Source organism: Centroberyx affinis, unplaced genomic scaffold (genome assembly GCF_046629955.1).
Source record: "Centroberyx affinis isolate AG114_WGS23_722 - 3 ecotype Tasmania unplaced genomic scaffold, CSIRO-AGI_Caff_v1 ptg003145l_1, whole genome shotgun sequence".
In the NCBI taxonomy this organism is placed as follows: Eukaryota; Metazoa; Chordata; class Actinopteri; order Beryciformes; family Berycidae; genus Centroberyx; species Centroberyx affinis.
In genome coordinates, this window is record NW_027281205.1 from 50,258 (window position 1) to 66,169 (window position 15,912).

At 39.9% G+C, this 15,912-nt stretch overlaps 2 protein-coding genes across 3 annotated transcripts; both read left to right on the forward strand.

The window, feature by feature from the left end:
- The first annotated feature begins 1,356 nt into the window (after nt 1–1,356).
- LOC139659575 (YY1-associated factor 2) lies at nt 1,357–6,472 on the forward strand. Of its 2 annotated transcripts, XM_071537884.1 has the most exons (4): nt 1,357–1,486; nt 1,805–1,930; nt 4,438–4,590; nt 4,732–6,472. In XM_071537884.1, exons 1-4 carry the CDS (start codon nt 1,461–1,463, stop codon nt 4,970–4,972), a joined length of 546 nt encoding a protein of 181 aa, XP_071393985.1. In that variant the 5' UTR covers nt 1,357–1,460; the 3' UTR covers nt 4,973–6,472. The 2 variants fall into 2 exon arrangements, with proteins under 2 accessions (XP_071393985.1, XP_071393986.1); XM_071537885.1 differs by lacking the exon at nt 1,805–1,930 and having other exon boundaries at nt 1,376–1,486.
- Nucleotides 6,473–6,828: 356 nt separating this feature from the next.
- LOC139659574 (glucoside xylosyltransferase 1-like) lies at nt 6,829–15,511 on the forward strand. The gene is made up of 8 exons (XM_071537883.1): nt 6,829–7,119; nt 7,685–7,777; nt 8,633–8,816; nt 9,269–9,400; nt 9,497–9,748; nt 10,513–10,636; nt 10,842–11,014; nt 14,209–15,511. Exons 1-8 carry the CDS (start codon nt 6,908–6,910, stop codon nt 14,368–14,370), a joined length of 1,332 nt encoding a protein of 443 aa, XP_071393984.1. The 5' UTR covers nt 6,829–6,907; the 3' UTR covers nt 14,371–15,511.
- The last annotated feature ends 401 nt before the right edge of the window (nt 15,512–15,912 follow it).

The following is a 15,912-nucleotide window of genomic DNA, read 5'->3' on the forward strand; positions in this document are numbered from 1 at the left end:
AATGTAAAGATACCCCATTACAAGTACAAGTCCTGCATTCAAACTCTTACTTAAGTAAAAGTACATATATTGGCAGCAAAATGTACTTAGAGTATCAAAGTAAACGTACTCATTATGCAAACTGTCCCGATTTAGAGAGTTATATTTTTCATAAATTATTGGAATATTAATACTGATTTATTGACATACATATACATGTAAGCAGCATTTTAAAGTTGTCAACGTGAAGCTAATCTTATATATTAATATAAAATATTGATCTGAAAAGTAACTAGTAACTATAGCTGTGAAATAAATGTAATGGAGTAAAAAGTACAATATTTCCCTCTAAAATGTGGTGGAGTATAAGTACAAAGTAGCATAAAATGGAAATACTCAAGTAAAGTACAAGTACCTCAAAATTGTACTTATTTACAGTACTTGAGTAAATGTACTTAGTTACTTTCCACCACTGCTATATACAGATCTCTTGCCTCAGTGGTTGCACTTCTTCTACTCATTACAAGGCCAAGAGAATTGCCATTATTTCTACAGTATGGCTGCTGCAAGATGGCCAGATACTCTTTTCCTCATTCTAACTTTCAGTTCAGGTATATAAAATGCACAACCTGTTTGAGCTGTTTTAGGATGTTTTGAGCCATCAGTATATATCTGAATGTATGGATTATAATTAGCATTCAAAATGCCTGTTACCAAATCAGCAACCTTTATTCTTTACTTTCCAATCTGATGTTCCTGTCTGCTTTTCTTCTGCTGAAAAAAAAGTATAGATAGCAAAGTGCTGCCACCTTCTGGTTGCCCCCGGCCCTGCGCGTGAGATAGACTCCTTGTGAGGAATATTTAGGCTTCAGGGTGAAATTAAGGGAATTTACTTAATGATGCAGATTTGTTGTAGCAGTGTAGACAATATAGAAAGGAACAGTTCATCATGTCACCTGTCCCTCTTCATCTAGGGTCATCTGAGTCCATTTCACATAGCTTCAGACGAGGTGAAAATAAAAATTCATAATTCTACATAAAACAAAGTCTCCATCATTCTACATCTATTTCGACCAATAATGCAACATTTTCGCGGGGTATTTAGTCTACTGCATCAAGGCAATTTCATATGCATAACATTTCTATACATGCCTGCCTACAATACATCTATAGGGAGGCAGTCTATTTCCAGTCTATTTCTGCCTATTATGTGACCCAGCGAGCGAGCAACGTCGACTTTGTTTACTTTCATTTTTACTGAATGATTTTCATCAGTGTCGTGCCCACATTCATACACACATTTATTGTATCGCTGCCCTCTGTTGTGATTGCATTAAAAGGGATTGGGTAAACCCTCTACCACGTGACCATCCTTCGACAGGAGTTTCCACGACAGCTGAGAGCGGCGGCTAGTCTTTTTTTTTTCTCTCCCCCCGTAACATTGGTCCTTTTTTAACTCCAATTAGACGAAGTTGCGTGAAATGGGAGACAAGAAGAGTCCCACAAGGTAACAATGTCGCCGGTATCTTTAAATGAAGACTTCGCTGGGTCATTCGTAAACAGAAAGCACGACCAATGGATGTAGCTGTTTTACTGAAGTGTTCATGGCGGCTCGCTGGTTTACGGGGCAACTGGCTGTGTCAACTGAGAGCTCCTCTTCCCCTCACTGACTGACTTTTAAACAGAAAACATTCTCCCTGGTGTTGTTTTCTTTCCTCCCCCCCTGCTGTGTTAACCCGCTTTTAATCGTTTATGTTGGAATAGGTTGTTCTCGTTGAAAGAGTTACCACTGTCCCGTCTGTTTTTGTTTTGTTTTTGTCTGAAGGCCAAAGCGGCAATCCAAGCCCTCCTCCGACGATGGATACTGGGATTGTAGCGTGTGCACGTTCAGGAACAGCGCCGAGGCATTTAAGTGTATGATGTGTGATGTCAGGAAGGGGACGTCAACTCGGTAAGATTAACTGTAGGCCTATTTAGTATTTTTTTCTATTGAACAAAGCACCGCACACCTATTTAAAAGTGGTTTTCCTGTCTGTAACCTCCATTTATGTAGCCTATTTTGGTGTTAGTTTTTATCTTTTTTTGCAATGGGACGCATGTCTTTCCTTGGTATGAGCTTCTGTGTAACCCTCACTTTCAGGCAGCCTGTGACGCTAGACTGGCTGGTACTGAATTAGTTCTGTCAGTTTGAACCTTTAGAAAAGGTGTGTGGCAGTAGTAGATCATATGGGCAGATGAAGGTGGCTGTGGGAGTGTATGGGTATACAGTATGTTGTGTAGGTGTAAGACTTTGCAGCATACATACAACACATAAAATGGAATTGAACAACCCATAATTAAACAGCAATAACCCAATAAACTAAACCTCATCTAAGGGTCCTGAAAAGCTTTTTAGTAAACTATAAAGGCAGTGGTGGAAGCAAGCTTGCGACCGGAAGGTTCAAACCCCCGGACCAGCAGGATAAATCTGGGTGTGGAAAGTGAAAACACTTTCCCAGCAGGCTAAATCTGGGTGTGGAAAGTGAAAACACTTACCCCTCCCTCATTACCACCACTGAGGTGCCCTTGAGCAAGGCCCTTAACCCAACCGCTCCAGTGGAGCTGCTCAGTGGCCAGCAGATCAGACTGTGGTTGTACTGGTCAGCTCCCAGATGTGAATGTGTGTCAGGGCGTTCCTGAAAAAGAGAGCATTGCTCTCAGTGAAACTCCCCCTGAATAAATAAAGGTGAAAAAAAAAATGTACTTGAGCCATGGGGATATCTTTAACTCCAAGTTTTTAAATGTATTTAAAAAAAAATAAAAAAGATGGGAATTGTGAAAATCAGATGTAATATGAATATTTCAGTCAATATCTCTCAAAGGATTAAGACGAAGAATGAGGAATATCAATAGGATCATACCTCATTCAGTGCCAGTGAGTCTACATGCTGCCGGGAGAAGAGAGGGTTACATATAATTTTTTAATTAGCATGTATCCATGTTAGGAACATTTTACCCAAAAATATAGTGGAGGGTAACCCCACTTAAACTCGGGGATGCCCATCTTTTTTCGCTGAGATAAATGTTTCTAACCAAAAATCCATAGTATTCATCATACTAAGTAGTATCAGACTGATGTGAGTTATATGAAGATAAATCACGTTAAGGGGAGAAAGCATAGTTAATGCTTTTCTGAAAATAAAACTGATCTCTGTTTACATTGTTGCTTGTTTGCCTTATCACTGACTGGAAGTCATAGTTTACCCACCATTTTATTTACCGCTACATTACAGATTCTACCTAATAAGGTCATGGTCACAGCATAGACACACTGTGGCAGGCTCCAAAAAGTGGAATAGGGCACTTCTGGGGGGGGGGGGGGGGATGTTGGGTGCTCCACTACTATTACTACTTTCTTTTTTTAAGTGTATAAACTACTTTTATTTATTTATTTATTTTTTTATTTACTTTTTATTTCTGATTAGTTTTGAGAGAGTGACAGTGTTAAGATAGCTTCAAAAATAAACCCATACTCCTCAAGCAGGCCTTTGCACTATAGTTTATGTACCAGTTGTATAGATATGATGAGATGATGTTTTGTTTCATCTGTCTTTTTCCACGCTTGACAATCCGATTGTGGAACGCATTATAGGTGTGATAATAACCTCTCTAACCACAAGACCAAAATGGAAAAAAAGTTAAATAAAATAAGTTTAAGGGGTCAGTCCCAAAACTTTTCAATACTGCTCCTTTCCTCCTTTCCCTCACTTCCACGTGTCTCCTGCCAGGAAGTAATTGGAATAGATGAGGAGAGGAAAAGAGAGGAAGGATAAATTGGGACTGCTTCTGTACCATAGTATTATATGGGACATTAATGAGACATCAATTATTGATGAGCTGTTGCCAAAGCTCTCTTCTAAAGTGAGATTTTATTCAGTATATGTAATTGTCATCAATTTGAAATTTTGAGTTTTTCTCCCCATTAATTATCTAATCATTTCACATCAGAGAGCTATTTGATTTGTGATATGATCAGCACACATCTGAAAATCACGCAGTTTATTTTCTGATGAATTTACACTTGAGACTTCAGATGTTTTAAGCTTCTTGTCTCATTTCCATTGTTGGGACTGCAGCCAACATGACTGAATGAAGATTGGTTTCCAGATCACAGAGGAAACTAGGAGGTAGTGGAGGAAAGGAGTAGGGATTTTTTTAGGATGCACCCAGGAAGTCCCCTTTTGAAATGATTGTTGTTTTACCCCATGCTCCTCCTGGTTTTTTCCCCTCTCGTGAACACACTCATAATGAATAGTTTATTTTGTTCTCAAACTGGCACCTTAGGTCTGAGCAAATAAAAGGCAAGGGCAACAGTCCAATCCACTTCAATGCAACCCATGTGGTCAGCCCACTTAAACGGGCATTGATATGAATTTAACTGTGAAACCAATGACATATTGTATTTTTCCTCTCTTCCAGAAAACCACGGCCTGTATCTCAGTTGGTTGCACAGCAAGCAAATCAACAATTTGCACCACCCACACAACCCAAAAAGGAGAAGAAAGAAAAGTCAGAGAAAGAGAAGGGTGATAAAGAACCAACACTGAAAAAGAACAGCCATAAAAAGATGAGGTAATGAATTCACGCTTTCAAAGGGAACATTGGAATAGTCATGCTCAGAATATTCAATGGTCTTTTTGCTCTCATTGCCATGTTTTGGTATTCTGCAAGCAATTCTCAAAGCCCACTTCTGTTTGTGCGTCTCTCCGCTAGGCCCAGGTTAAAAAACGTAGACAGGAGCAGCGCCCAGCATCTAGAGGTCACCGTCGGAGACTTGACTGTAATAATCACAGACTTTAAGGAGAAAGCCAAGCCCACGTCCACTTCAACGAGCGCTGCCTCGGCAGACCAGCACAGTCAAAGTGGCTCCAGCTCTGACAACACTGAACGAGGGGTCTCCAGATGCTCCTCGCCGCGCGGGGAAGGCTCGTCGGTCAACGGAGAGACTCACTAACCTCCGCGCTCCAACCGCATCCCTCTGCACCCCCCCCCCCCAACAGCCTCGACAAGAGATTAATTTCAACACGCACATGTGTTTTTTTTTGTAAAACATATGCCAGTATGATAACATTCACTTCCTTTTTGGGGTTGTATTTTTCACTGCCTTCCCACGACGAGCAAGAATTCAGGAGTCGGGACTGCGGAGAGGATGCTCCGTTCAAAGAACTGTCGCAGCAAGATCTGTAATGATGAACTGAGAAAGTCACCGTAGCAATGAATCCTGGATGTACAGTGGAACCGTGCCGCGTGTTTTGGTGGCACGTGTTACAACACTTCAGTGTTATGTTGGCATCGCACTCATAGTTGTTGGTTTCGATTGTTCCCGATATTATGGACTTATGAGAGTATTCAGAGTGTTAGCTGCAGAGAATGAATTAATATGCATTATGAAAGAAAATGTGAAGCAGTCATCTCAGAATTTTAGTTTACCCTTGAATTTATTTGCACTTGCTGGCATCTTTTGTTCATGAAAACATGTTTTTTAGCATTATTTCCAGTTTTGCCATCCTTTTAGTGAATCATGTCACTGTTGGTTACTGGCCATATCCAGCTCTTTTGTTTATGCCATTGAATGCAATAATTGCGTTACTGTCTAACATTTGAGTAAAATTATTGAACAATTATTCTAAGTATGCTTCTCCTTCACTTTGTAGAGTTAAGCATGATTTGATTAATAGTGGTTTATATTGTAAGATAATGTGAAATAAAACAGAAGTGGTAGATGCACAGATATGATTCATCTTCTATTTTTTTTTTTATAAATGAGAATAGTTTGTAAGACTGTGTTTCTTAAAAGCTGTGTTATTGAAAAATATGTTTTGTTTTATTTTCCCCAAAAGGTTTGCTACATTATCTCCATAGTTCATGGATTGCCTTGTTTTTAAACTTGTTGAACGGCAATTATTTTCACATCATGTCTAACATCCCACATAAAGGCACAAAAGGCGTCTAGCTAGACTTGTTTGTCACACAGTGTTGTTGCAATGGCACCAAGGCATCAAGAAGCCAATTCAGGTCAGGCACTGAGTAGCAGACACTTAACTGTGCATTATCACTTTATCACGGTTTATGGCACTTGAGAAAAATAATTTTGTGCAAATCATGTCTTATTTTGTTGAGAGTAAGTTCTACTCAAAAGGAAGTAAAAGTTACATTTTCACAATACAATTTCAACTATGAAGCTGCACACCTTAGCTGTTACGTAACACTGAGACAACAGCAGTTTAGAAAAATAATGTATATAGACTTATAGAATTCATAAAAGTTACATAGATTACAGATAAAGTATGGGCAGCTTCTGCATTTCCTCTGCTTAAAGTACAAAAACATATCAAGTTCTTTCTGATACAGGGCAATATTGCATTTAATCATTACAAAACTCTTAACACTGGGGCATTTCCAAAAGAGGTGAGATAATGTTTCTGGCTCATTTAGGCAAAAAATACATTTGTCATCAATGTCAAGGTTGAATCCATGTGTAAGGGACACTTTGACAGAATAAATCATGTGAATTTATGTTTAAGATGTGTTTTTTATTTTTTATTTTATTGGTGATGCACTAAGCTTATTTGTTGATATGCCTCCATGCTGTTCCAGTTTACTGTATCTAAAGTAATGTTTCACTTAGTGACTGCTGCAGGAATACACGTTACATGACATAATTATCTTCTATCTATTTGTTACAATACTTTAAGTTTCTAACAGAATTGATCAAATGACACACACGTGTTAATAGAGGTGGGTGGGGCTCAAGACTGTAAACACCAACTGTGCTGTTCAGTTTGACGTCTGACTTATGTCGGCCTTGACTTGTCAGTTAGATTAGCTTGTCAGTCAGATAGTACGGTCAACAACATGTTTCGTTAGCTCTTAAAACCTGTAACACAAAATGCGATGCTACCTTCATGCACTTCTCCTGTGCATGATCTTCGCCTTGTTTTCAGTGCTGTATGTATTCAATCAACTAGTCTCCACCTTGGAGGACCGAGACGAGTGGACCCTCAGAACAGCACAGAGGATCCCCGACAGGAGCGGTCATGACGCCGGGCACCTTGTCAGGAAAGGGCCGGGAGTGGCAGGCCTTCGCGACCCCCAAGACAGGTAGCAAGCTAGCTAGTTAAAGTTAGCTACGACATCTACACTTTGTGATTTCAGTGACTGACTACAGCATTACTATTAGCTACACTTGCTGTTGCCGTTTGGTCTAACGTGGGTTAGACTACCTAACGTACTGTTGTAACGTAACTAGTTACCTAACAAACCGACAGCTAACGTGAAGTCATTCAAATCAGCAACGCTACGAATTAGGTTAGCCACCGAGCTAATACTAACTTAACTCTAACGTTAAGATATTGTTTGTCAGCTTTTTCTTAATCTTTGTCGTGGACACACACAGTTCACATGATTTATTACTCAACAATCAGATTTTAAGATTAAGTTAACGTATCTAAATCTGTTACTACTTGTTAGCTAGCTAATTGGTTAAGCTTACTAATTTCATGCCTGATAAGCCTTTTGGCTGGATTTAAAGTAGCACCACCTGTTTGCTAACTACTAGGAGGCAGTTCAACACAGAGCTTTAATCTCCAAGCATACTTTCTGATGAATGACTAACATTATGTCCTAGGGTTTAAGGATCCAAAAGATCATGTTTTCATTCTGTCAGGTGTATGTCACTGTCAGTATCTTACTGGAATCCATATTGGAGTCTGCCTGCTGATGTTTGTGGAGTGAACTGCTTATTGGAATCATCTCATAGGTATGATCGATTTTGTGCATCCCTATAAAAAGGTTCCAGTGGCCTTTAATTTTCATCTAATAATCATCTAAATTGCATCTTGCAACTTTCACCTACTTGCTAGGTCCACAGTATAGTCATACTGCTGTCTTCCAACCAAGTGTACCGTGTAAACTCCTAATGTCAGTTTTCAGGAATGTAATTTTTTGATGTTAATTTGAAAACAAAAATGCTTGACAACAAAAAGTTAAACAAAGAGTGACATTTGACATGACATAACACACAACATGACTAATTATCTACACACAGAATACAAACCATAACATAAAAATGCATCACTTTTTTCATCAGTTGTTGGCATGGCATGGTGCCACTCTGCACACCATTTTCCCTCAAGACACCTAAATGTTGCATGTTGGCAACTTCTGACTCTTCCAGTCATACTACTTTGTTGGGCTGGTAATTACCACATTTCTGACAGCATTGGAAGGCAGCATATAGCCTATACTGTGCTAACCCCTACTTAAAACTGCTTTCGTTACAGAGACTATTGTGCTATTATTTCTGACCAAAACCACTTAAATATGCGACAAGTTGTATTTAGGACTAAACTTGAAAGTAGGAGCGTACGAGGAGCACTTGGAGGCAGCATGAAGCATAACTCATAGTGCTACGTTCTTTCATTAAGCCTAATGACAGTTCCAACCCTACAGGGCTGAGTACCAGTCAACTGAGCCTGCTGATATCTTCATTCCTTTCTTTATATCTTTCATTACTTCTCTCCTTCTCTTGTCACTGTTGCTACGCTGTCATGAGAATCTAAGCTTTTGTTGATTACTGAACGAGTCAGTTAACTTTGTTTGTCCCGGCTCTTAGGGAGAGGTCAGGCTTTGCAGTCGAGGAAAGTAGAGATGAGAGGATTCACCTGGCTGTGGTGGCCTGTGGCCCCAGGCTAGAGGAGACTCTCACCATGCTGAAGTCTGCCATTCTCTTCAGCAAAAAGCCTCTGCAGTTCTACATCTTTGCTGAGGATCATTTGCACGACAGCTTCAGAGATGCTGTAAGTGTACTCCGGTGGAACCTCCCCAATGAAACTGGATCTGTTTACATTCATGCACTTGCTTATCTGTTTGTTAGTCTGACACAATATCTCAGAAAGTAATGGCCCGGACTTGACAAAACCTGTGTAAATGATATGTTTTGCCATTGAGATCTGGCATATACAGAATCACACTGTTTGACCTTGAGGGCATTATAGCAATTCACTGCTACAAGCATATCTCTAGGCTTGAGAAAAAAAAACCCAGAAGAACCATAAACTCTTCCTGTTAGATCTTCTATGAATAAGGATTCTTTCTCCCACATAATTGTTGTGAATGTTTGGCCCAAAGAGTGAATTAGATCATTCACTGAGGTTTTTCTAAAGCCTTCTTGCAGCATATTAGTCTATAGCTTACATGTCGAGGATATTGGAGAGCTGCAATTTATCCATGTCCTTGTCTTTTCTTTAAGCTGGACTCCTGGCCCAGTATGGTCCAGCCCAGGTTCAACTTCACCACCTACCCCATCACCTTTCCCAGTGAGAATGCCAAGGAGTGGAAGAAGCTCTTCAAGCCTTGTGCATCTCAGAGGCTCTTCCTACCAGTAGGTCTAGGGTCATCCTCCATGCATATGACTGTTAGCTGTGATCACAAATTTGATTAATTTGCTCATCAGGACTATGCGGTCTCTAATTTCCAGCTGATCCTGAAGGACGTGGACTCTTTGCTCTATGTGGACACAGACATCCTTTTTCTGCAGCCTGTGGAGGAGATCTGGGCCTTCCTTTCTCAGTTCAATTCCAGCCACTTAGCCGCCATGGCTCCGGAGCATGAGGAGCCACGCATCGCCTGGTACAACCGTTTTGCCCGTCACCCTTATTATGGCAAGACGGGCATCAACTCAGGGGTCATGCTCATGAACATGACGCGCTTCAGGGAGAAACTTTTTAAGGTAATGGGCGGGTTGTTTTGTTGTGAGAGGCTTTTGTAGTTATTGCTATGTGCCAGACGTTTGTACGTCTTCATGTCACATGATTTATGCAAAGTGGTCCAAATGAATGCCATTTTTATATCCTAGTGTTTCTTGACTCCCATGATGACATATAATCCTTTGTAGATAAGTATTCCACTGTAAAGGCAAAGATTCCTCTGCTGGTCTGAAATATCTGAAACAGAATTGAAAATAAATTTGATTTTTTTCCAGGTATTTAGTATTGCACAAAACTCTTAAATTATGGAAGATGTATGGCTCAGTCCTGATACAAATATGACTACACATTTTGGTAGGCCCACTGTCATTTGTTGTGAAGAATAATCCTCAGCTATGGAGTGATGATGGATGATGTCATATTACCCAGTCATACTGAACACCAACCAAATCTTTACATGCAGTCATGACGTAGACATCTGGAAAAAGTGTGAATTTTTGAAATTGTAAATGTGTCGGGACCTGAGGGGTCTGCAGAGCAGCTGTACCACCAACATTGACCAGTTGAGGTCACTGTTGTAATTCCTTTCTATATCCATGATATATACTGAGAATGAGCATCATTGTTTGACAGATAAAACAGTTGTGTTGTGTTGATATACAAAGTGGTGACAGAGGGATTTGTTTACTAGGATTCAGGGTTTATGGTTTCATAAAAGCAAAATGATATGCATGTGATATGCAAAATGAGTGCATGTCTGATAACTGAGTATTTGTTGTCTTTCCAGAATGACATGACAATAGTTCCTCTACAATGGGAGGAAATGCTGATGCCTCTTCTCCAGAAGTATAAACTCAACATCACCTGGGGTGACCAGGACCTGCTCAATATTATATTTCACCATAACCCAGGTGAACATAGCTTCATTTTGAGTGATGGTAGTTCTGGGCATTCATGAGGTTTGTCTCAATAGCCTTCTTTGACTAGTGTCAGGACCTTGTTTTGTGCATTTACTGTATTTTTTTTTTTTTTTTTTTTAGTGGTTTGGATAGACTTAGTCACCTGTTGATGTTTCATTTATAAGCTTAAACACCCAACTGTCTCCCTGTCCTACAGAAAGCCTATATGTGTTCCCCTGCCAGTGGAACTACCGTCCAGACCACTGTATCTACGGCAGCAACTGTCAGCAGGCTGAACAAGAAGGTGTCTTCATTCTCCATGGTAACAGGGGTGTTTACCATGACGACAAGCAGCCAGCGTTCCGGGCTGTCTACGAGGCCATCCAAAAGGTAATGACCGTCTCTACTGACCAGGAACCTGTCGTCGCTGTCAGGTGAAAACCCTGTATCTCTAAAATGTCAACTTTTCAGGAACTAAGAAAGACTGCCTTGTTTTAGCTTGATCAAAATGCATTTTGGACTTTATCCTGTGGATTTTCTTTTGGTTCTTTAAATGTAATCCTTCAACTGAAGTGAAAAAATGAAAATCACCAAAATTAGAGTTACATGGTTTTCACAGGACAACATCGCTATGCTTTCTCTACCCTTTTGAGCTCCTACAGTAAAAGAAAAACAAAAATATCCAGAGCCTCATAATGCCATGCGAAATGTTTATCATATTGTCTTTATGTAAGCATTCTGAATTTGTCTTGCCTTGTAAGCCGTTTCTGAATGTAATCAAGTAATTTTTTTTTCTTCCAAAAGTTTGCTGTAAAAAGAGTATTTGATCCACACCAAACACATCCCACTAGAGAACATCATTTCAGCCTCTATAACAGGAAGGGGAAACCATGGAGTAATACATTTGAAGGCTTTGTTTGTTGTAGTGAGGAATGATAATCTGTATAGACCTATATCTTCTCGGTGCCTCTCTTTCTGTAGATGGCTGTTGGCTGTGCTGGCAAAGCTAACAAACATTTACTCATTACATCATCAAAAGCCACTCCAGGCCACTGCTTTTCTATTATGGATGCTTCCGTCCACCCAACTGTAAATGCTAAATCAATAGCCCCTTAAACTTTTCCGTCATCCTGCCTTCGCTCTCCCAAAGCTGACTAACCGGTCTCACCCGGCTCCGTCCACAGTACTGACTGCTCCAAATTATACAATCTTTAGAGCTTAACTGTCCTCCACACACCTCCCATCCGTCAGCAGCGAGCCAGCATGTCACCTGGGGAGCGCTCTCACCGCTCCGCTGGCGGCCCGCCTTCGATCTGCTCTTGTTGATTTCGGCGCACTGGTCAACATGCAGGCAGCAATCGGGGGAGGGTGGGAAGCTTCATTAGCTGATCTCCATCCATTACCGCCACAGGGCCCAACCCGGCCACTATCAGTGCGGGCAATGTTCTCAGCCATTAAGTAAACGAGCAGGCTTCATTATGGGGCACTCGGCCCCTGTGCCGCCATCCATCTCTCCGACAGCACAAACACACACACTAACACAACATCCAAGACGGCGCATACTCTCTGTTTTATAAGAGTGCTGTGGCTTGTGGTGGGCAAGCTTAATCTGTACGCTGTACTAAGCAGATGAATATACGGTACAGGGCTTTGTATTACTTTTTAGTAAAATGTAGCTACACATTCATTAGGTCACTGGAATAGGTCTAACTTAAGAGGGTTTCATGCTTTTGTTGTAGGCTGTATTTGGTTGAAGCTTTTATCAGTGCTTCCTGTTGCTCCGGCTCCCCCAGCCCCCTCCCACTCGATTCCCGCTCAGTCCTTTGAGGACAGCAGTCCTGAAGCCTAGAGCAGGCAATTCTGGAGGAAACTCTCATTTCCATCCCACCAAGAGCTCCTTAGTCAGCTCGTCTCCCAAGGCAGGCTATCCCAGCCAGCAGAGGAGCTTGCAATAAAGGGCACTACCATTACCGAGCCAGGCCCACAGAAGAGTTGTAAAATTTTTAGTGCTGATGCTACGTTGAGACATCATGATGGCTATATGGACAACGCACCAGCAGCGTCCACATAAAAATCGATAGGAGGCTGTTAATGGTGCTTTATTGCCTGCTGTTGTGTATGAAAGATAATAAAGAAAGTGTGCTCGGAGTGACCTAATGCTTTCCCAAACTGGAGTCAAATGAGACATCGTAAAACAGTGATCTCCTCTTATTTACTATGAGAGCAGTAAAAGTAGGGCGTACCTCAGAATGTTAAAAAAAAAAAAAAAAAAAAAAAAAAAAAGAAGAAGCCTGCTTCTTTATTCATGTTCGTGGCAAAAGCCTTGGATTGTAGCATTAACTAGCAATGGAGTTGGGAATTTTATCACTGCTATTTACTGTTTACATTTACACAAATGTGCACAACAAAAAAGCGTATTTGGAATGCTACAGCTGTAGTTTTCAGTAATGCCGTCACGCCTTACTAAGCCCATTCTCCTGTTGTTGTGGTAATTGATATTCATTACCCAAACACACTCTGAATTGACAGATATGAATCAGATGTAGAATGATATTGTCCTGAACTGACAATGACAAATGTGGCACTTCGTTTGTGTCATTTGTGTCATTTCAATGCATCTCTTATCATCTCAACATGCCAGGACACATTAAGCAACAGGTGTAGACAAACACCATTAGATTTCTCCCACATTGCTGTTGCATCTTAAATACTTTTTAAGTCGAGATGAAATGAAAAATGCATTTTTAACCCTTTTAGATCACATCCCCGGTCATATTGTGCACCTATTTAACAATATATGCCAAAAAAAATACAAAAAATCTATTTCTTTGTATTCTTATATCAAAATCCAATCATGTTTTCTTCCTGTAAAACAAAATATGCCGTGTGCTTACGTAAGCATGAACCAACCAATTTCAACCAATAATATCATGACATCCACCCATCAATCATTCTTCAACCTCTAGCTAGCCACACCGGTCATATAAAACCGCACTTCACCGTTTCTGGGTCGTAGCTGACAGAGCAATATGGAGAGCGATAGGAAGAGATGTGTGTTTGGATTTCAGTAGGCAAAAACTTTGTTTCAGTGGGACTTTAAGTGGTCAGGTTGTGATTGCAAATCTACATGGTTTGGGCACATTCCAGCCACTGTGTGTGTATGAACACTGTAAAGAGCAAGAGAAAGACAAGTTTAAGTAAATACAGCCACCAGAAATACATAACAGACATTTTCAAGCAAAGTGTGCATGGACAGTGATGTGATGAATTACAATCTTCAGTTAGAAAGTAGAACCCGGGCACCGAAGTCTGATTTAACTCTTTATTGCATGACAACGTTTCGATCCATGATGGATCTTCATCAGGTCAAATTAAAATTAGAACCACCATTTGTCCTATATATAGATAGATAGATAGAGGCTTCACTGTCACCTGGTATGTGACATCACCACAAGTAAATAAGGCAGGTGAAACTCAACTTCATTGCAGTGAATATATACTCAGAAAATAAAGTCTGATATTCACTACTGGATTGCCATTGAAATCACTAGTGTAACCCCAGCCTGTTGTTCTTTTCATTGCAGTACCCGTTTGGTGAGAGCATGGTGAACTCACTGCTTCTTCCTCTTGAAGCAACGCTTCAGGCCACCACACATACCTACTGTGGGAGGGCCAGCCACCTGTTTACCAAGAGGTTACAACAGAGCATCAAGTCTGTTCAACAGGATGCCGCGCAGAGACGATGATCCATGTAACACACCATTAGCGTTCTATCATTAATGACTAACGTCTCTCCAGAAACTGAGACTGGGATTTAAGACACTCCTGTAGGGACAACGAGCCGGATGACAAACAGCTTTCTGTAACGAAGACTCAGGCTTACACTGATCTGTCATCTGTTTACAACTGAATGTCAAGACTGTTGTAGAAATGGGGAAGCGTCATTTGTGTAACAGATTGGTTTTTTTTTTCTTTTTTCTTTTAAATGAAGCACAAGTTGGTACATATCCGTCCAGTGAACACAAAACCAGGTCACAAATGCCCTCTCACCATGGGGGGAAATGCACTGAATCCACTTTGCCCTGCAGAAATTGAACTTATTCCTGACAATCGGGTTGCATCGTTTTTTTGTCTCCAGGAAGAACCGACAATCACTTACTACAGTTGTCTGAAGTCTTCAAGAAAGAGCAAATACAGCAGGGTACTTAAATACACCATTTCATATCAAAAGAGCGAGAATTTTATTAGATTTATATTAATATAATTTTACATATAGGGTTTATGTCTTATTGTGTTTTTGTAACTATACAGTATGTCTTGGAAAAAGGCTGCACTTGTTTTAAGGTACTTGGTAATTATGCAGGAATGCTATTCATGGTTTTATGTAATGTGACAAAAGAAAGTGCTCATTGAAACTACTTGGAATTTAGAATCTGAAATATCAGTATTTATTATTGATGGGCATCTGCTGGCAGGAAGCACTTTTGATGTCTATCATAAGAATTTGTTGTGATTTTTATTTTCATAGTATGACGGGAGTAACAGCCTACTATAAACAGTGAGTGTACATTTTATGTTTAATGTAATTGCCACAGGTTTATCAGAGCATTGTTTTCTGTACATCACAGTGATTTTTAAGTCCTTTTTCAACCTTATTTGCCAATATGAAATGTTTTCTTATAACTGGAATACAGAGCCGTTGTTTTCAAATCAATCCAGGTAACATCATGAAGTCTTCTTCCAATCAGGTTTATCATACATACCTGATGCCAACAAAAATGTGAACTATTGATTTATGAAATCAAGGATTCAAACATCTCAAAATCATACCCGTGATTTAAATGTTTTATTGAAAAAACTGCATAAAAGTTGCAATGTATATCAAATGTATAGGAAATAAATATTTTGTAAACATTCTTAACTTGTGTAAGTAGTGTGGCTATTTCTCTTTGAATGTTGAACATTTTAATATGATTTAAACATTAATATGGTCTCCACATCTTTGTGAATAATGTGTGCTTGTGATGAGCGTTAATTGGTAAGATGGCATAGCTTTTTAATTATGATACAACTGCATATTAAATGGATCTGGAGAGCCTTCTGTTGCCTCATAAGTTACATTATTTGAGTTGCAAATACTTATGGATTTTTTTTAATGCTTAATTGAAATTCCTAAAAAGTTTAATTTGGTGATGGATGCTCTATGGTCAGATGGTTTCTTGCATTTGATTTTGTTTTGTTGAGACTTGCACACAGACTATTGCAGCCACAGTGTGTAACCTGACCTA

Coding starts and splice junctions, on each gene's coding strand:
- LOC139659575 (XM_071537884.1), top strand. CDS start 1,461: ATGGGAGACAAGAAGAGTCCCACAAG. Junction 1,487..1,804: donor GACAAGAAGAGTCCCACAAG/GTAACAATGTCG, acceptor TTTTGTCTGAAG/GCCAAAGCGGCAATCCAAGC. Junction 4,591..4,731: donor AACAGCCATAAAAAGATGAG/GTAATGAATTCA, acceptor TCTCTCCGCTAG/GCCCAGGTTAAAAAACGTAG.
- LOC139659574 (XM_071537883.1), top strand. CDS start 6,908: ATGCGATGCTACCTTCATGCACTTCTCCTGTGCATGATCTTCGCCTTG. Junction 10,637..10,841: donor TATATTTCACCATAACCCAG/GTGAACATAGCT, acceptor CCTGTCCTACAG/AAAGCCTATATGTGTTCCCC. Junction 11,015..14,208: donor TCTACGAGGCCATCCAAAAG/GTAATGACCGTC, acceptor TTTTCATTGCAG/TACCCGTTTGGTGAGAGCAT.